This window comes from Diprion similis, chromosome 8 (genome assembly GCF_021155765.1).
Source record: "Diprion similis isolate iyDipSimi1 chromosome 8, iyDipSimi1.1, whole genome shotgun sequence".
In the NCBI taxonomy this organism is placed as follows: Eukaryota; Metazoa; Arthropoda; class Insecta; order Hymenoptera; family Diprionidae; genus Diprion; species Diprion similis.
The window spans coordinates 7,335,730-7,356,385 of NC_060112.1; the positions used below are offsets into that span (position 1 = coordinate 7,335,730).

Genomic DNA, 20,656 nt, shown 5'->3' on the forward strand with positions numbered 1-20,656 from the left:
TGGCTTCCTGATGCTCTCCGAGGGGTGGGCGCCATTATAAGCGAGAGATTATAAAGGACCTCGTAATATTTTTATTACCAATCATTCTATCCGGCTTCTCTCCCCCCTCCGTCTCCTTTGCCTCATCGTCTTCGTCAGCACCGCGTATCTTTTCATAACCTCGTTATACAACCTCGTCCGTTGCACTTGTTGTAATCGGACGAACCGAACCAAACGACGCAGAAGAATCGCCGAGATTTTTCACCGAGTCCGGGTTTTGCGCCAAGTAAACGAGGCCATTTCGTGGCTCTCGTATTTAATTTTAAAAGTACTTTTATACCGTATTTTTTATTCGCCATCGGATGTAGGCGACCATAGAAAAGCTTGGTTACTTGCACGGCATTTCCCGTGACCCGATAATCGCACAGCTTAACCGAAACGATCAGCCGATTGATTTTTCGCCGCCATGCTGCTCGAGAGTTAGCGTAATTATAGAAATACGAAAATGCATCGAGTCTCGGGTAATCATACACGTGGTCGATTTGACTTATAGCTTCTAGTAAACATCCGTAGGCATATCAAAAATTTTTATCAAGCGATACAAAAGGGTTGCACCGAATTCAAGGAACTTGAGGCTAATTAGCGGGTGGGTAGAGGAATTTTTTCGTTTCCATTCAGGTTAGACTCTCTACGGACCGATCAATTTTATTTTTCCTACCCCAAAGTTCTTCTTCACCTTTTTCTTCTCCTTCTTCTTCTTCGCCCGCCATTTTCGGAACTGAGGATCAGTGAGCTTCTGATTCCTGTAATCAATCTTCATCCGGCTACTCGAGTGGTCGTCCTCGCCTCTGACGAGCGGTATTCGCTGCCCTCGAGAGCCGCTAGTTAAAACCCCGATGTAGCTAATAGTGTCTCGAGTTTCTGATGACATAAGTTTTTGATTGGTTTCACCGGAATTTCGAAATTTATTGATACGATATCGATAAACTTGCCAGCTCGGCTATACCCGTGGTAGCGTGGTATTAAATCAGCCTGACGATATTTTACCCCCATAAAAAATCGGCCCGAATCATTTCTAGTCGCAAGTTTGAATATCTTTTATATGCAAAAACCTATTCTTATAAATGTTTAGGCTCCTGAAATCTTTTTCCACCTTATTGTATGCAGTATTTTTAATTCAGGCACCGGAAGGGGGAGGATTTCAATGACCGTTGATGAGAAGGTTTTCCGAGCTTGCAGCACGGTGAAAGAAAAAAAAAAAAAGAAAAAAAAAGAATGAATAAAGAAAAGAAGAACATGATAAGAGGACCAGCGTCTCTATCAGAGTTTTGTATATGTATGGGGGTGGAAATCGAGTCCTTAAATTTCCATAGTGGAGTGAAGTGGGAAGCAAAGGAGGGGAGTAGAGGGAATATGAGGGGAAGCAACGCGTTGCGTCGCCGTCTCGTCTGCGAGCTTTGAGCTTCGTAAGCACATATTCCGCCCCCTTTCTCCTTCTTTCCTAGCATCCCAGAACTCGCCCGCATTTTATCGCCGTACTGTTATAGCCATTACCCGGTCCTGTAATTTTTTTTCTCCTCTTCCACCCTCTTCCGGTTCTTCCACCTTTTTCCTTATTCCACCCTGTTTTTCACCCTCCCGTCAAGTTTTCATTACGAATATATTTTCACGGTTACACGCGATGTTTATTAAAATTACTTGTGCTTATTACCAGCGGCCGGTGGTTATTATTATTACAAAAAGACACGCGTTCTCGGAGACATGCAGCTACGCGCAGCCTGGCAGACTTTCCAAAAATCTTTACCCTCGCTCGCTTTCATCGCGCATACTTCTTACCCCCGTCTTGTTTCACATTTACTTACTCCTGTTTTGCCGTATTACGGTCGAGTGCTCAGGCATGTGGATGTGCTCATAATGGATTCTTGATGGAAATTTAAACGCCAGGTACCCCGACCCTCCTCCTCCACTTCCTCCTCCTCCTCCTCCTCCTCTTCTTATTCCTCCACCCCCGCCCACGTCAAGTCTTGTAACCGGCACCGCGGGTCAATACTTGCAAATTAATTACCATACTCGACTCGTGCGTGGTTGAATAAACTTGAGCACCCGACGATGCAGCCGCGGAATATGAAGACTCGATATTTCCAACCCCCTAATCAGAAAGATGATCGGGCTTATAATTGAGTTGAATTTAACACCACGTAAGAAAGCGAATGAATTAATATTAAAAAATCCTCATTTATGCTGTACTGTCTTTTAATTCAAAGTTAAAATTAAACTCTTCATCCCTTTCTCTTTTTTCCAGAGATCACGGCTCATTTCGTTTTCGAGAATACAACGATGGGTTCAAGGATCGAATAAGTTGAATAAAACGATCCGCGCATCGGCGTCGGTGATTACAATATAACATTATGTTTATTATCATCATCGTAATTGTTGTTCGTTATTTCGTATTCGTTTACAATTGTTTTCCCTTAGTTATTATCGATGGTTTCGCGTAGTCCCCCTCTCCCCTTGTCTTTTTCTCTTTCTGCTTCTTTTTCTTCTTCGGCATCTTTCGTTTTCCTGACAAAAAAAAAAAACTGGCAACTTGGTTTTAAATACGTACCCAGAACTTATAGATAATGCTAAATTCCCATAAGAAAAACGTCGAGGGTATACGAATTGACACCCGAAGTTGAGTTTTTTTTTTTCGCAAGGGCATTCTCTTCCCAATTCACTATTAGCTTTTCATTTTATACAATTTTCTCTATACAAATCCTCCATTGCGCCCGTACATACCCGCGTGGGCAATATACACTTGTGCTAAACCCATACATATGTAATGCATACACCCAAGCGCGTACGTATTTACAAAAGCATTTTAATCCTCGACGCTTACAATATTATATAGTCTGCATAGAGTGTAATTATGTCGAAGCCCTCGCTTCACCCGAGCTTCCCCCGCATTATCACTATATTATTACATTCTTCATGATAAATTTCTCCCGTATACTCTTCGATATACAGCCTTAGTTTGCTGATCCAGATCTCTGTCTTCGTTTTTATAATTTTACCTATATGCTCAGATAATACTATACATGCGTTCTCGTCGCGGGGCGCCGACATACGTTTTCGTTTTTTCTTTTTTTTTTCTTTTTTTTTTCTTTTTTTTGGTGTAGATACATTACGCTAATGGATGTATATATTTTTTTGCGGTTTTTTTTCCCGCTTTTTCGTTTGTCTAATTTTTTCATTTTTTTGTCTTCCTTTTTTTGGCTACAAAAGTAATTGACAGAAAACTCGTCATTGGTTATCATACGTTATTTATATAATATATTTGCATATGTTTATTTATATAACCTATATTTATACGTGTGTGTGTGTTTGTGTGTCTGTATCATCATCATCATCATCATCGTCATCATCATTGCCGAATTTATTACAATATATATTGTTGCCGTATGTTTTACATATAACTATTATACATGACACGATCGAAGAACGATGCGAAATTCAAGAGGGAAAAAAAGAACCAAAAGAATCATTACAACAGTGTAAGAAATAAAGAACCGTAATAAACTTGTACGGACAATATTAGTTTATGAATGCGCGTAATTACGTATAAATTACCTGTTTGGGAAAAAAATTTGATACATGAAAATCGATTAACGAAATATTCTGCATAAATTACGAGAATAATGCGAACATATTTTTCATCATTCATCCGCTCTCCCATCGCTGAACATGTAAAGCTCTCTCTCGATTATTAATTAATTTATCATTATCATTATCATTATTATTATTATTATTATTATTATTACTAAGTATTATTGTGTGTCAAAAAAAGTTTTCATTTATTTTCCCTTCCCCCTAGCCCCACTTTTCATCTTTCTTTCATATTATATTCCATTATATATGTGTACAATGTATATGTATCTACATAATATAATATGAACTATAAATTATATTTTTGTATATAATAATCAGTTTTAATTTGCGGTATAGGCGAAGTCCGATGATTTTATCGTTTCATCTCAGTGTCTTTCTGTTTTTTTTTCCCGTCGTTAACGTTTTTCCTTTCTCCTTTCAGATCTCGCGACGTGTTTCCCTAAAGACATTTTTGTACCATCGGCAGGATCCGTGAGAAATAGACGTTTTTACGGAAAGAAATGCGAGAGAAAAGAAAAAGTATATAAAGAAGGAAATAATTACACGAAGATAAAAGTAAAGAAACTATGTAAAATGATATTCATACAAGAAAGAGAAGAAAACAAGAGAGAAAAGCGCGATATTTGCACATCATATATAGGTATATAGGTATGTATGTATGTACATGCACCCTGCACTAGCACGCGTCACAAATTCCAGTCAACACTATTGTTATTGGATCATCGGATTATTGTTATTATTATGTATGCATATATAAAATGACTGTCATTACACGACGTTGTGCGATAAGGATCCATCGTCCTGCCACTTGTTAGCTGGAAAGAAAAATTCGTCTTATTTTAAAACACTCATAAAAAATAACCGCCCCGATTTCATTTGTGGGTTTCTACGGGGTTCTATAACGGAGCCTACGGTATCGTTACCTGTGTAATGCATGTCCTTGGCCATCGACGGACATTTTGCGTCCGAGCGCTGCTGTGCAAGAAAAGTGAGAAAAGAGACATGAATAAAACGATCGTCGCTATTACATTGCGTATTGCGTATTGCGTATAAACGATTGCCGGTATATCGGTGGATTCTTATTGTACCGGTCGAAATTGAACTTACCCTGCGGAAGTCGATGTTCGTCCTTATGGTGCGATGGTGGAGTCCTTGCAAAGGCCTCGCGTTGTTTCCCAGGGGAGCTTTCGGGGTGCCGTCGGGTCCCTGCATGAGCTTCCTCAGCACGTAGAGCTTTCAGAGTTGAGAAAGATGCAAGGAATAACGAATCAGGTCATTATTTATTCAAATCTTTGACTGAGGGAGCGGGAACCGAATATCCTGTCGCTACTGATAAAAGGAGACGGACCCGGTAGGGGAAGACGAAACGAAAATGATAAAAAAAAATAAAGGGAATGCACCCTTACTTATTCACCCATAATCTTTTCCTTAGTTTCGTATTTTTAGACGATCCACAATTTTATTATTCTCTGCCAAAAAATTAATGCCATGAAATAATAAATGAGTAAACGAAAACGTGATTTTTGAACGAGGGAGATAGAGGGAGGAATTCATTCTGTTATTTTCTCACCTCCTGTGCCGTTATGTATATCGGCTTGTTGAGAATTAGCCAAACCGCGGTTTCCCAGCATCCGGGATGCGTCGTGCTTCCTTCGTACGTCATGTACCCGTTCGTTTTCGGCAGCAATTCCTTCACCGACAAGTGCCTCACCTGCGCCTTTTCGCCTGAAAAATAACGATACGAGGATTTTAAAAAGAATCGGTAATTCTGATTGAAAAATAATAACAATCGATTCAGGAATAAGGTCGTAAGTATGAAGTAAACTGATCAAGTGTCAATTCTTCCAACCTCCTCCAAGTCCGTCGATTTTACAAGCATTTTCTACTTATTTGAAATTTTTTTTAAACCCTGGAATATTAAAAAAATTCTTGAATTCCATCCAAAGTCTGCGAAATATTTGAAAACATTGAAATACATGAAATCCCATAAAATCAAGAATGCAAATTTGGTAAAAATCGAACAAAGTCATTTAGATTCTTTAAAAAATTCTCAAAATTTCGCTAAATTATCGCTAAATGTTGTAATAATCAAGTTTCCAAATCAAGGATGAACAAAAAAATCAACGATTATCAACCACCCGGTTGAAATTGGTGAATTTTTTAACCCTTCCATAAACCATGGGGAGCATCTTGGTGGCGCGTAGACAATGAGGGGGATGTGAAGAGGGATGGGAGCCGGGGTGCCGCGTGTGTTTCAATCAATAGGTTGTTAACACGGCAACGGGCAGCGAACATAAATCAAAAGACAATGCAGGGTGCCCCATTCCTTCTTAGGGGAGGGAGGTGGGGGGGACGGAATGACATCAGGAATCTAAGTGTCCCATTGTCATCGTTGCCTGGAGAGATGCGAATTAATGTAATAGCTCTTCTCGGCGTGTATTCAAACCCGTCCTCCTCCTCCTGCTTCTCCTTCTCCTCCCTCCTCCGCCCCTTTGCGCCGATGGCATCTCAAAGTTCTCGAAACCCTGCCGAGCTCCTGGCGCCAGCTTCCACGAGATTATGTATCGCGGCGATACGAGCTTAGCTAGCCGCCATGCTTCTTGTATATACACAGACAACAATGTTAACGTAATTTATTAGCTCGTCCCGCTGAAGATCTTTCGGGGGATGATGGAGAACGGATATCGTGGGATTCGCGTCGACCCAATGCGAATTTAAGGGATTTCCCATCAACAACCTTACTCGCAACGATGATTCTTGAATTCAATGTACCGCTGTTAATCGAATGATTAACACTGAATGATTTTAGCAGAGCTACTTATGCGGTTTTTTATTTTTTATCTGTTTTTCCAAAATCAATTTCTGTCGTCAAGGTTTCCCAAAGTCATTTGGATTTCCTACAAGCTTCATTTTCACAATGTCACCATTTTTAGTCCCTAATGTTGTACGAGCTATACATTGATCTGTTCCTTTTTTCTTTTTTTAAAGTGTTTAAAAGCTTCGTTTTTGCCTGTTTTGAGTTTTTTGTTCTATCAATTGTTCACCTTATTTAATCTCGCAGAAATATGTTTTTTGCAAGCTTAATTTTGACTTACAGTCACGATATTAAAATTAAGGCTTCTTTTACATGCGTTTCATATTTTATTCTTAAAATTCACTCTACGAATATCACTTGAGAAACTACGGCACCGCGAAATTTTCACTTAAAATCGGTATCGTCACAGGTTGAAAATGAAAATCCCAAAAGGAGAACAAGTCATCGATCGAATCTACTCTACTCCCCAAGTTATTTTCGACATTATTAAACCACGAGCTTGAAAAATAGTAAAACCCTAAAGTTTGAGAAATACGTTTTTGTTTGCTTTGAAAAAAAATTTTTCACCCTCTTCTTCCGCGCGATGGGTTCTGAGAAGAAGAAGAAGAAGAAGAAAAAGAAGAAGCAAAAAAAGAAAACGACATACGCGGAACGATAAAAAAAAAGAAGCAGGTAGAGAATTTGAAAAAGGAAATAGGCAAGGCGCGCGTAACGCGCGGGCGAATGAAAAAACCATTATTCAAGTTCTTCTCTCCTTGGCAAGTCCTGCCACCGAGAAAGAGGCAAAGTAAAAGAGAGAGAGAGAGAGAGCGAGAGCAAGTAGAGTGAAGAAGAGCAATTTTTCACAACTTGTTTTCGGTACCACTTAGGCAGCGAGCGGTATCTAGAGGACGACTAAGGTTCTGCTCTCGAATTTTCTCTCTCTCCTCTCTCTCTCAGCCGAGATATCTTTCTCCCGGTATACACACAAGCTAGCCGTGTAGTGCTGGGAGTGTGTTGTGTTCCTGGTAGCATCCTTTCCTCGTCGCCGCTTTTTCGCGCATTATATCCCATCCATGCCGCCACGATGCACAGGGTATACATCACCGCGGCGTTTCTTTTATTATTGAGACTGGTTGACATTATAAAGAACGAGAATGTCGGCCCGTCATCCGGTGAAGCAGCCTGCGCGAAGACGAAGAAGACGAAGAAGACGAACACGAAGAACCTCGTACCTACTTCTGTCGCAGGGTATGAAGAGCGAGCGAAGAGGACGAAGAAACGTCAAAGAAGAGGGTCGTTTTGCTATCCAGAGTGGATAAGAGCTGCAGAAAGCACCGGAGGGTTGTTGCATAATGGGGGTGAAGCGTTTCCCCCATACCACCTCTCTCCCCCACCCACACCCCCTCCACCCTCCTCCTGTGCTTCTAATTTTGGGCGGACGAGAAGATAACATAAAATGAAGAAAAAAAAATACAACATCTTCGATGCTCTTATATATATCGACACTCGGGTTGTACCGATTTTCCCCCTGCACGCACATATATTTATATATATATATATATGTGTGTAATATGTAACAGCGGACATTTCCGGAGACGCCGGTCCGTGAAATGACAAATAATAACGCGGAGGAGGCGAGACAGAAAAATATCAACCGACCTTTTGCCGCCTTGTGTACGATACACAAACACACGGGCGCACGACACGCGCGCGCGAGTATAAAGGGCGAGAAGAAAATCCGGGGATGCTGAGGCGTGCCCAGGATATGGGTAAAAGACGGTGAAAAAACACGGGCGAATGCACGTCGAGGGGTGATTAATGAACCCGCAAACGCAACCCCCGTTTTACTTATAATAATATCTCAAAGTGTCTCGTCGCGGAGTGTTTGAATTTAAGAGGGAAAACGTATAAAAGAAAAAAAAAACTGTCTTGTCTCGTGGATAAAGAGAAGAATAACGGAAAGTACGGGGGAAAAAAAAAAATGAAGAAAATCTGAAACTTTTCCTGTGTATGCTAGGAAGAAAAAAAAAAAAAAAAAAGAAGAAATAAAAAAAATAAATACTTGGTTTCAAGGTTATAATGACGAATCGTACGATTGTGTATACGTTTTGTAAAAAAAAAAAAGGAAGAAAAACTCGAGGAACTATAATTCGTAATCATAAAAATTCTTGTCTGTATTAAAGGGATATATGCTTGAAAAAGAAGGAGAAGAAGCGCGATGATATTAAAAGAAAAAAAAAGAAAAAAGAAAAAAAAAAGACACATATATGAATAAAAATCTCAACGAACAGCAGTGCGCACGTATATTCATTTCTCTTCTTCTTTACTCGGTGAGTGTATTTCGGTCTTCTTTCATCTCCGAGTTCCCGGTCCTATTATCCCCGCATCAGGTGTTCCGCAGGTAGGTTATCCCGAAGGCTCGAGACGCCGAGTCACGGTTAGATAACGGCCTGGAGGCGGGGTTATGTCGCGTGTGAGAGTGGCATTCATCGTCTTGCGTAATCCCCCGGTTTTGATGCCCGCTAATTGCACCCCATGCTTTCATACCCCTTTCGCCCCGGTTGCAGAGAACCGAGATACACGCCTTTCTTCCTTCTCCTCCTCCTCCTCCTCCTCCTCCTCCTGGCCACTCGGCTCTTATTTCTCTTCTCTTTCTCCGCTCAAGAATTTAACCCGAAGAAGTTCGTCTGGTGCCGGTTTTGCCAATTGAAACTCTTCCTGGCTCCTTTCATCTCACCCTTCCTTATTTCGTAACTTTTTTTTGATACTTACTTATTTATTCTTTTTTCTTCCCCTCGAGCTTTCTCTCCGCATAAAGCTTGCATGCTTCCATTTCTCACTCACCTTTGTACAGAACCTTGTTGAAGGTACTGGTCAGGATCCTTAATTCTGGATTCGGAGTGTCGCCCAACTGCAACAAATTAAACGAGAATACCGGGATTAATCGATGATTTTTTTGAAAAGAGCTCCCCTACGAGATGTACGATAAAACTGGATCGTTTTTCGTCACAAGTCGATCGATGACGTCACAAGTATTAAACTAAAACTTGTGCAACTTTTGTATTTTTGACTGTTCGGTGAGAAGAGATAAAAAAAAATCACTGTTAAAGTTGCATATTTTATCTGTAATGGGGCATTTCATCCCAATTCGGCCTGGGTCTGATCATCGACCTCTCAGATTTGGTCCGCGTTTTTTTTTTTTTTGCACCATTCTTTTGACTCGTAATAGCAATTAGGGTTATCTAAAAAATTTTGGACCAAATTCTGAGCGGGTAATGAATTTTCAAAGTTTTTTTTCACACCTCGATTGGGTGATTGAAAAATCTGAAAAAATTCTTAAAAATTCTGTGTCAGATATCAAAGATCGTAAACCAAATTTCATAACTTTTGGGCATTACCTTCAGCCGGTATTTTTTAGCTTTTTTTGAAAGAAAGAATTTGAAAGCATAGAAGCAGCGATAAATACACCGTGGATCCACTGCTTGAGTATTTATAACGATAGACTTAGATTTTTGAAAATTTTTACAGATTTTTTTAAACCATTTTTTCTGGAACATCGACGTAAAATTATGATCAATTGAGAGTAATCAGAAACAGTGATCGCTCTTGAATCACCTATACTTGACTAATTGTAAGTCAAGAGGAAAATATCGGAACAACAAAGAGTTAAGGAACAGGTTGAAACAACAGCCCAGACATGAATTTTCGTGGAAAAATTATTTTTTTTCTGACACAGAATCTTTTCCAATATATTCTAATTTTCCGATCCCAGCCATCGAGGTGTTAGAAACAAAAACTTTTAAAAATCCACGATGCGCTCAAGTATATTTTAAAAAATATGAAAAAATTAAACTGCTATTTAGAGACTGAAAAATGACCTTAGAAAAAATCGCGGACCAGATTTACGAGGTCGAGGATCAGGCTCAGGTTGAATCGGTATGGAATGCCTGCTATACATCAATTTTAATGATAAACCATAGGTGTAGAGAAATACTTTGTGATCGGTTAACCTCAAAGACTCGTTAACTCCGGCGGTTCGAGAGGGATCTTCGTTACCGACTGGGCATGTTGAAATTTTTTTTTTCTTTTTCTCCAAAGCCACGCGGTGCGAGTAATTCAGACAGATTATGGGCCGCAAGGGAGCCAAGGTGGCCGCCGTCGTCGTCCCGCGCAAAGTGACAGAGCGATGAGAGCATCTCTCTCCCTCGATTCCCAACCCCTGAAACCCTCGCTGTTAATATAACCGAGCTTTGGGATTCTCCCAAAACACTTAAACACGACCCCCCCCCCCCCTCCTCCCTCCTCTCCGCCAGCCGTCATCCCCTCCTTTTCAGCCACCGTTCCGACCGCACCTGAAAACGCGTTCGCGGCCCTCACGCAAGGAGCTTTTCGGCGACGCAACCCCGGCCTCGAAAGCCCGTCGAGTTCGTCTTATGAATATTAAGGACTCCTACTCCATCCCCTCGCTTTTCCGCCGACATTCACCCCTCAAGAAACCGACTCTTGGGAACGACTGTGCGGATTAGTAGTCGCTTACCACCTTGACAGTCACCGTCTCCGCCTGTGCAAAACCGATAACTTTTCTCGTCCCATTCTCGATTTTTTATTTTTTGCTTATTTTTTTTTTTTAAATCTTGTCTGTCATCCCCGAAGTTGAGAAAAACGTCGAGACTCGAGGGGGTGAAAATAATAATCGAACAGTCTGAATTAGAATCGAGTCTGTGATAATGGAAATCCCAGAACATCGAATTAGGTTCATAAAATAATCAGGCCCCATTTACACTATTTTACTGAATTGTTTATTGTGCAACTTGTGCTACCTTTGTTCCAAAAAAAAAAAAAAAAAAAAAAATCCAGAAATTGCAGGCAAAATGGGCACGTGAAAAAAAATTTTTTTAATTTTATTATCATATTTACTCCAGAATACCTACTTTGAATATAAAATTAACTATGTAGAAGAGGCTTGTAGACAAAAGGCGGGCAAAACGGGCCCCTTTATCAAAATTATGCGTACTTTTCTAAAGTTGTTTTAAAGGCGATATAAATATGTGCCTATATTAACTGGTTGGAACTTTTAACCTGAAGTTATCTATGTCACAAAACCTTGGGGTGAGGCGGCCAAAATTATCCCTCCACCCTCCCCACTTGGAATTGAATCGCTAATTACTCGATTGAATTAGCAGATCTGAAAATTATAGCTTCACGGTTGCTAAACGTTGTTATCTTAAGTTCAAATGTCCGTAAAAAAACGTTTGTCAATTTAAAAAAAAAAAAACAAGGAAAAAATATATCCATGGGTGCCCATGTTGCCTGCCTTCTATAACTTGTCAAGACATACGGTTGATCTAAGAGTTGAATGTTGCGGAATAAAGGAAATTATGAAATTTAGAAAACGTTTTTCAATTTTCTCAAATTTAACGCATTTTCAGGAGCCCCCATTCACCCCGTCCCTCCCCTATATATTCCTGAATATATAAATATTGTAATGATATTCAAAACGTTTAAGATTTTGCATTCGTTCGCGGTTCGCGGTCAGCACTTTTTCTCCTCTATGTTTCCTCGTCTTTTCAGCGTAAAAATCGCAACACATAATAACTGTCACAATACCCGAGCGATAAACGCATTATAGCCAAGCATTATGCATAAAACTCGAAAAAATTACGTACTTATATAAGTCGAAGGTTTTAAACACATGATGATACTGCAACTTCGTATCAGCATATTACAAATAGTATTCAAATATATAATCTCTCTTCCTTGTTTTAACCCCCGTGGCACGGCGGGGGTGGCGATATAATAAACGGGGATGAAGGTGATCTGTCATCAAACTTAAATCCTCCAGCGATTCTCGAGCCGCCACCGAGGCTCCGGGGCTTGATTACGCCAACTTGTAAGTCTCGTTCTTCTCGTCCACCCCCTGCAGGTATGTACAGGGTACATGCCACCGTGATCTTCATTATATTGTAGCCAATAACCTCGCGCTGGTTGCGCCATCTCCAAAATTAGGTAAGACTAACAAATCCGATATAAATTTTTCACGTTTTTTCTCCCACCCTGCTTCGTATATTTTTAAAGTTATAATTAAGTGATAAAGAATTCTATGTCACGAGGGAATAGCGAAGTCAAAGAATCGAGAAAATTCCGGACCGAAGAAGAATATTTTGTTATTCCTAATAAGGATCAGATCAGAAAGGAAAGTTTGTAAAATATTTTTCTTTCGTTTCGCTTGTCAACCGCGCGATATGCGAGGAGGGATTTTCACAGTATAGACAAGGGTGGCTCAAGATGATGCAAAGCAAGAGCGAAGAGAGCCGGCTAGACGTTAACTGCTGACGTAATTGTCAATTTAGACGTGCCTAGGAGCTGATTAAACCCTGAGGAGACCGGCGTCCCGCAGCTTTCGTGGTTCCCGAGGGTTGTTGGTATTTTGCACCCCCATATTCCCGGGAGACAAGTGCAGAACGACCGCCCAAAAGTGTTAAAGTGGTTCAACCTGTTCCGGCGATGCGTCACGTTTGTAAAAACAAACTGAAAGAGATGATGAGAGAAGAAGACGTGGGCGGTGGGGGGGGGGGGGGTGATTTTTTTTTTACAATTTTATCGAATCATTCACGCCACTCGCTGGCTCACTCAGCGCGTATAAGTTAATCTCGTGGCAAATTGCGTTAAAATCTGCTGGCTTTGTCTGGCTGACTTCCTACCGCTTCAAAATCAAATAAATCTAGATCCCCGCCCCCTCCATATCCACTCCGCTGTGATGGAATGACGTGGATATGAAATCAGAACTGCTTGACCTTATCCTCACCCCTCGAATTCGTTTCCGAGTTGTTAATTATTTATTTTTCACAGTTTTCGTACGCAAATCACGTAAACGAAAAACAACATGTTTGGGGTTGTTACCTGGACCATCAGGGAAACGGCAACCAATCCCTGGCTTTTGTGCTGCGCCTCGCTCATGTTGTGATAAAGCTCAGCGTTGAAGCCGTAGATTTGGATCTGAAAACATACGAGAAAAAGACGAATTCAGTGGGAATATTTTCCAAAAAATTGTAACGGTTTACATTGAGAGAGAGAATTTCACATCGTTTGAAGTCACTTCAAGTCCAACCAACTTCGCATACCTCAGGTACTCGAAGTTCGTTGAACTCGGTTGAAGTAATCAGAAATAAAAACTCTCGAACAAACTTGTTCAAACGAACTTTAGAAGTCGGTAAAAATTCAGGGAACTGTTCAAAGTTCTTTTGGGGTAATCCAAGAACCGCTAAAAGTTGTTTCATTGTCAGCTTCTTCAAAGTACACGGGACAAATACATAGAGACGATTCTTTAATCATAAAGTTCACGTTCAATGAAATCATACAGAGCTGAATTAGGTTCTTGAAATGATATTCCGCCCGATCCTAAGCCTACACGTTTAAATCAACCTGATATTTGTGTGATCTGTGGAAAAGAATGGGTAATTCCAGAATTGATTCGAGCTTCCGGAAACCGCCCGACGGCTCAGGATAATCTGAGAAGGCTTTAATTGTGGGGTAAGTAGGATCGATAAAGTGCGGTTAACCCGTTTCAATGTGGGTTGTGTAAACGGGGGTCGATTATGGGGTGAGGCATGCGTGATGCAGTCCGTTTCGGGTTGCAGAAATTGACAGAGCTTCGGCGCACGTAGCGGCCTAAATAATTAATCCATTCGCTGCATCGTTAGAGCCGCGTGAGTCTAGTTGGGAGATAGAATTGGCGAAGGAATACTTCCGGTTCCGTCGGGCGATGTCTGCAAGCCTCGGAAAACCAAGGGTAACGACTTACTCTCGAGAGGTTTTCAACCCTCTCTGGATGCGGTACTCGTACACATACTAAGAGAGGGAGGGGGGAGGAGAGGGAGAGAACAAGGCGCAAAGCGTTTTGGCGATTATGCAATACCGGAATTATTTAGGCAGAACAATTACATTCCCAGTCGCGAGTCGCGCTCTAATTGCGATGTCCATGCCTCGAGTGCCTCCGGGTTTTCATTACCGACCATTAGCGGAAACCGCCCACCACCACCTTCCTCTCGAAATCCTTTCTCCCGACGATTTCCCACTCCTCCGTTTCCATACCGTTCGATAATGATCTGCCTGAGCCTATCGCGCTGATACGGTATCAGCAAAAAGTGTCGAAACAGGGGGAAACTCATAACGAAACAAAAGCTCCTGAGAAGCTCTGAGTCGAGCCGATTTTTCCCTCAATCAAATTCAGCTCGATATACTTGGATGGTTTCACTACCCAAGTCCTGATATAATCTTTATCTCGATTTGGTTAGAGAAAACGCGATAGCAGACAGGCTTCAAAGATCTCACTGCGAGGCCAATTTACGACCTTATACAGTTCGGATTTAACTGGTTATTTCTATACGATCAGAGAGATAATCACTGGCGTGACGTGGGATTACTGATTGGTATACATATATTCAAGGGAATTGACGAATCACGAGTATAATGATGCTTCTGTACACTTTATTTATAGAAGAGACCGATCTATCAGCTATGGAGTGAGAGCTTAGTTCCTAACTGATATTCGATAACAATAGACAAATATGATTTTTTTTATAGTAGATAATTTAAAAACGATCTCAAACTAATTAAACATGATTCCAAACTGTTGCAACACTAATTTCAATAGTTTTAAAACTAATTCGAACGAATTTCAATTGATTTTTATCGGTTTTAAACGATTTTTAAACGGTTTCAAACCGATTCCAAGCTATTGCTCAGTGCTAAAAATTAAATCCAAGCGATTCAAGGCGATTTCCAATCAATCTCAATCAAAACTGATCTGCGATTTTTACGAGCCTATAAAGTCTCCCGCCGCGCCGTTTTCATCAGATTTGATTCGATTGGCTCCGGTATCGCTCTCTCAACTTAAGTGCCCTTTTCCACATTTCTTACCGGACTGTACGTCCCGCAGACTTTAAATCGAGGAAAAAGGCGCCCGTGCATGCGTGCCGAATGTTTCCGGGGGTGTTTTTCGCCTCCGTGGGGCGGGAACAGTTGAATGTCGATACACCGTGCGTCGAGGGAGCGTAATCCTATTACCCACCCCCGACACTTGACCCCCTCGTTCACACTGTTGGACAGAGAAAGAGCGGCCAAGGAGAAACGGACTGTTTTGATCGAGGCTCGGAAAGTGGAAGCAGGTGAGACGGTGCCGCCTTCACACCGGAGGAATAAAATAGAAGAAGGCTGCAAGGCAAGTTCGATCTCACTTTAAACGACCGTCCTGCGCTTTGAGACTTATTCCTGATGATCCGCTGACGCAGCGCGCGATTATGCAGTACGACTGAAGAGCCGTCGTCGAGGATCGTTCAACTATAAACGACCACTACAATTATCACTCCGTTGAACCAGACGTTGCAAAGGACGAGGGGGGACGTTGCAGCGTCGATCATAATTAAGCAAATTTGCATTGCTTCTCAAGAGATCAAGAGATAGGGCAAAAGAGAGGGAGAGATTGGAGGGGGGGGGGGGGGGGGGCGAAATATTTTCCCTGAGCTTTTTCATAGACGACGACTAGAAACTAATCTTTATACAGTTTATTCATTCCAATCCTAAGTTACCCCGAGTTCATCGTAGTTCGTCGAGCAGACGTTATCAGACGTTGAGCACGAAAAACAGGATTATGGTAAACATTCGGGAGTAGCAGGATCGATCTATGCATCCGAAGTTTAATCGTTGGCTTGATAGCTTCATAGAACACTTTGTATACGCACACATAACCGCACAAGAGATAGTTAAATCGAAGTCGAGGCAAGTCTGAAACTCACGTTGCGTGTCATTCCTGGAAGTTTAAAATAGCTGGCTTGTCGAACAGAACGTGAAATGATTGATCGGCAAATTAGCTTTTAGAGGGGAAAAAAGATAAGGTTAAGGATAAAGGGATTAAGGAATATACTAACGTATGGAGGAACACATTCTCCAAGTACAAGGTATTTTCAATCTCGAGGAGTAAATTTAACGGAAGATCACGGGGCTGGTATGGAATTCTTATTAATTCATGAGGCTGCTCTTCGGCGATGTGCCGACGTGTCGAGTGCACGGTGAACGGAAATTGAGCATCTCTAGTACCCGGTCACAGAGGATTCTGCAGCCCACGTATGCAGCCGACGCGTTACCAATACGACTGTGAATCTGCACTCGGCATACTCAAGACCCGGGACAATACTCCATTCTCGTCTTCGAGTGATAGATAGATAGACGGACGGGCGAGTCAGATATATGCAGAGTCTCTATGACACGAGCGGAATCTAATACGAGCCACCTTCTTCCGGTTATTCGATTCGCCGTGCCCTCCTTTCCTATTTCCACCATACGCTGCACTACTCGACGCTCAATTAACTTAGAAAGTGGAGAAGAGCATAGACTTTCCGTATACACATAAAGCTGTGGTGTATGTTTCAGCAGCGAAGAAAATACTACCGGCATAAAAAGAAAGATCAGAAATTGTGAGTTTAGCATGAATCGCAACGGATTTTTAGATCATATAAACTCTCGCTCGGAGGATAAGATCAGTAAATCGTCAAACAGTAAGCGGGAGTCGGTCGGGCCGACGCATCGCTTTGGGACGGATATTTTCTCTTTGATCAGAAATTCTGATGAACGAACGAACGAACAGAGAGAGAGAGAGAGAGGAGAGAGAGACGGTGGTGCAATGACGAGGCCCGCATTTGGATCACCCTGCACATCGTCTGAAAATTTAACACTCCGCTCGGCTGCTTTTGATCAGAGCTTTTTCTCCCATCGTACGATATATAATACCCGGATTCACAATTGTCACGAAAGTATTTTCACCACGTTGTCTGTTTCAGCCCCCGTAACATTCAGCTGTTTGCCAGCTCGTTTGCTTGTCTACACACATCGTTGATCGGTATCGATTGTCTACATCGGCGATAAGGAGATTCTCTGTTTACCGTAACGTGACGGTTCCTCCGAACGACAAGATCCCTCTGTTTTTTAGTGGCGATTGAATTAGTGAGAAGTGAAAATAGGCGGCAGAATTATTTCCGTATCCTCAAGGACTTCGTCAGGGTTTGTTGTTGCAACACTTCGAGATTTGAACAGATAAACATCGATGGTGATTCATTGAAACATTTCCATAAAGAGCTGCCAAACACCTGCGTCACGAGGCTACTTTTGATACCCACAGAAGTTCGCGTCGATTCTTTACCCTTGAGATAAACCAGAATGGATACATTATGCGACGCCGAAAGAGCTAAAGTCGATCTCGGTAAACATTGCTCATAAATTAAGCACCACGACGACGATGAAAACACTCGGCTACGATAGTTGTGTCTAACGAATTGTATAATCAAGGCAGCCGAGGTCAACAGGTTACCGAATATGCAAAAAGAAGAGGAGGTTCGACGTACCTAAGGATTGAAATCTACAGTCATTCACCCGGATCCCGCAAGTTATTCGACCTTTTCGTTTGTCTGTTACTTGGAGGTGACCGGTCGATCAGACCTTTACGAAAAACGTGTTTGACCATTAGCCATACGCATATCTACATGGCCGAGGAATCGGGCGCGTCCGTTTGACAATGAGAGGCGATACTAGCAGACAGCCGAAGTCCTTTGGCGTGATTCGGGCCATTACTAGATCGCGTTTGAGCGACAGTCTCCCCTGCTTGCGAGCCCCTTCATCCACCATCCACCATCCACCATGAACCATGAACCATGAACCAGCACCGGCCGACCCTCGTCCGCACTTATCGACCACGTGATCGAGTGCTGTCCTGCAGTACCCTCACCGAAGCAGCCAAAGCCTCCACTACATCACTCGACCTCCCCGAGCGTCGGGAGCAGTCCCGAACCTCCGGGAACCTGGTCCCTGATCCAAAAGCCGGAAGCGTATGTTGCCCGCTCGTTCTCGTAAACATTTCCGGAATTTCAAACCATATTGTTAAGTCATCGTTGATCAGGACACGGCAATGCTGTTGGAAGGATTTTCGTGTGGAGATTTCTAGAGACCATAATTCAGCGTCATGAATTACCTCTGAAAGTTACCTCTGTTCGATGTGAAACTTCCGAATTGAGTATAATAATAATTAACCTACAGCATTCCACACCGGCAAACTTATCAACGCCGCATTTTTTACACTGTAATTTCGTGCACGCACCTGCAATATTTTCGCCCAAACGTTTGCTTATAATTGACACTGATTCGGGTCATTGACCACATGACTTTTCAATGCCATCTACCGATGATAATAATAATAATAATAATAATCACTGTCAATACCCGTCATAGCCGATTTGGAATGTCCGCATGAGCAGTTTGGCTTGTGCGGAGGAATGGAGGGGATGGATTAGGGACCATCATTATACGTCAGCAGTCGTTTCAAGATGGTCAATAAAACACGAGCACCAGCTCACGGGACAAGGAAAACTTCAGAAAGTTTGCCGAAGCGCAACCGCAGCGAGTCTAAGGCTCAGCTTACCGATTTGGCATCTGTACGACGCGACGTGACCCGTGTTACCATTTTTCCAAATTATCACTAAGGTCCTCATCCTCATCAACATGTTAAGGGTTTGAACCTAACGATAAGTCCTCCTGATCCAGAGTTCCAGGTCTCAGATACGGTTGGTTAATAAAGAATGCCAGCTTCTTACCCGGCGAACACTTGGTCGAAACTGAAACGAGTTTAACGTGAATTCTCAGTTTTTTTTTCTCCTGATTTCATACCGACGAGACAATTTCACGTTTGTTTTTTTCTATTCGCAGTATAGATACCGTCTGCCTCGCTGCGACGTCATACCTACCGGTTTTCAGACAGCCGATCAAGTAACGCAAATTCTGCAAAACGGTGTGATAGACGAATAAACGCGTGTAGTGCAGAAATTCAATACCAACTAATTTTCGAACGCGGAGTCACGGGTAAGAAGTTGAATGTCAGGGTAAGAGACACGGTGCGACCTGTAAGGATATCGCGATTCCAGGGAACCGGAAAGGGGTTCTGCTGAGAAAGCGATCCTCTGAAGGTTGATGGAGGACCATGGAGAAGGAAGGTATAGAAAGGACGGACTCGAGGCTTTGATGCGGCTGAGGCTGGTCCGAAACGTTCCTTGGGGGATGAATCCGGGAGAAGGAGAGGGTGCGATTTATCTTCTGTCACGGGACTTTGGAAATCATTAGTTAAAATCGTCGAGGTCATCCTCGGTTTCGGTATTCAAATTTCAAGACGATATACAATAGTTACGACATTGAAAAAAATTCAATTAATATACCTATGGATAAACACATGTGTGGAAAAATAAAACTTGATTAATAAAATAAGTTTAATCTGCTAATTCGGAATTCCGTCTTCAACGCCTGCAGCATGAAATATGGAAATTGTGTAAAACGATGACTAAATTAACCATTTGCCCGCCATTTGGTTTTTACCGACTTTGCTGGCCAACATGGACGATTTAGTTTAATTACAATTAGTTTATAGGTAGAAATGGTTGAACAATGAAAAATTCCCGAGACACTGGTAAGTGAGAAAGTCAGGGTGGACGATATCGTCCACGTTGGTCGGCGAAGGGTTAACAGAACTTTGGCTAGTTTTTTTAGCAACGAACTATGATATTTGGCATTATATTAATACACGTGTGCTGAGGATTTCGGTTTTGAAAATCGAGGAAAGACGTGGTTTGAAAAAAGGCAAACAGTGTAATAAAATGCAAATCCTCGCTATAACACATGCAAAGTAACTTAATCCTAGAACAGTAAATCTAAATAATAAATGAAAATCTCCCGCCGCAAGAGATCTGCTCACATCTTCCTGTTCCGCTTACTTGTTGATTGTTGACGACTTTTTCGGAACTCACGAAAAATTTTTTTCGCCCACCTGATTCTTTATTAAAAAAACAGAGAAAATGAAACCCTATAGAACCCTTAATGATATGATGTATCCAAGAAATGGAATTTACAAGATTGGAGCGTTTTTTCACTCCCCGTTATCGAAATAGGTAAAAAGAGAAAAAAAAACGTTACCGTTCTAGGTTTAATAGACACGTGAAGCAATATTGTGTACGAATATTAACTAAACTGGTCACGATTCTTCGTTATTCTATATTTTTCTAAAAAATCGCTTACCTCATTCTTACTTATGTCATACAGGATTATATTTTAATCTCTACTTAAGTCGGATTGTTGTTTTCCTCAGTTAATTACAGACAATTGTATGAATGTGAACAAACTGAAGTCAATATAAAAGATTCA

At 41.7% G+C, this 20,656-nt stretch overlaps 1 protein-coding gene across 4 annotated transcripts in view; it reads right to left on the reverse strand.

Moving 5' to 3' along the window:
- Positions 1-4,350: 4,350 nt before the first annotated feature.
- Positions 4,351-20,656, reverse strand: part of LOC124410069 (carbonic anhydrase-related protein 10) — an 85,898-nt gene continuing 69,592 nt past the window's right edge. Inside the window, exons 5-10 of one of the 4 annotated variants that reach the window (XM_046888184.1) lie at positions 13,325-13,420; positions 9,269-9,335; positions 5,198-5,352; positions 4,735-4,860; positions 4,551-4,602; positions 4,351-4,460 (exon numbers count right to left, since the gene is read on the reverse strand). In XM_046888184.1, coding sequence (XP_046744140.1) covers positions 4,396-4,460; positions 4,551-4,602; positions 4,735-4,860; positions 5,198-5,352; positions 9,269-9,335; positions 13,325-13,420 — 561 coding nt within the window. In that variant the 3' untranslated portion in view covers positions 4,351-4,395. The remainder of the gene's footprint in view (positions 4,461-4,550; positions 4,603-4,734; positions 4,861-5,197; positions 5,353-9,268; positions 9,336-13,324; positions 13,421-20,656) is intronic. The other 3 variants (XM_046888185.1, XM_046888187.1, XM_046888186.1) reach the window with 3 other exon arrangements.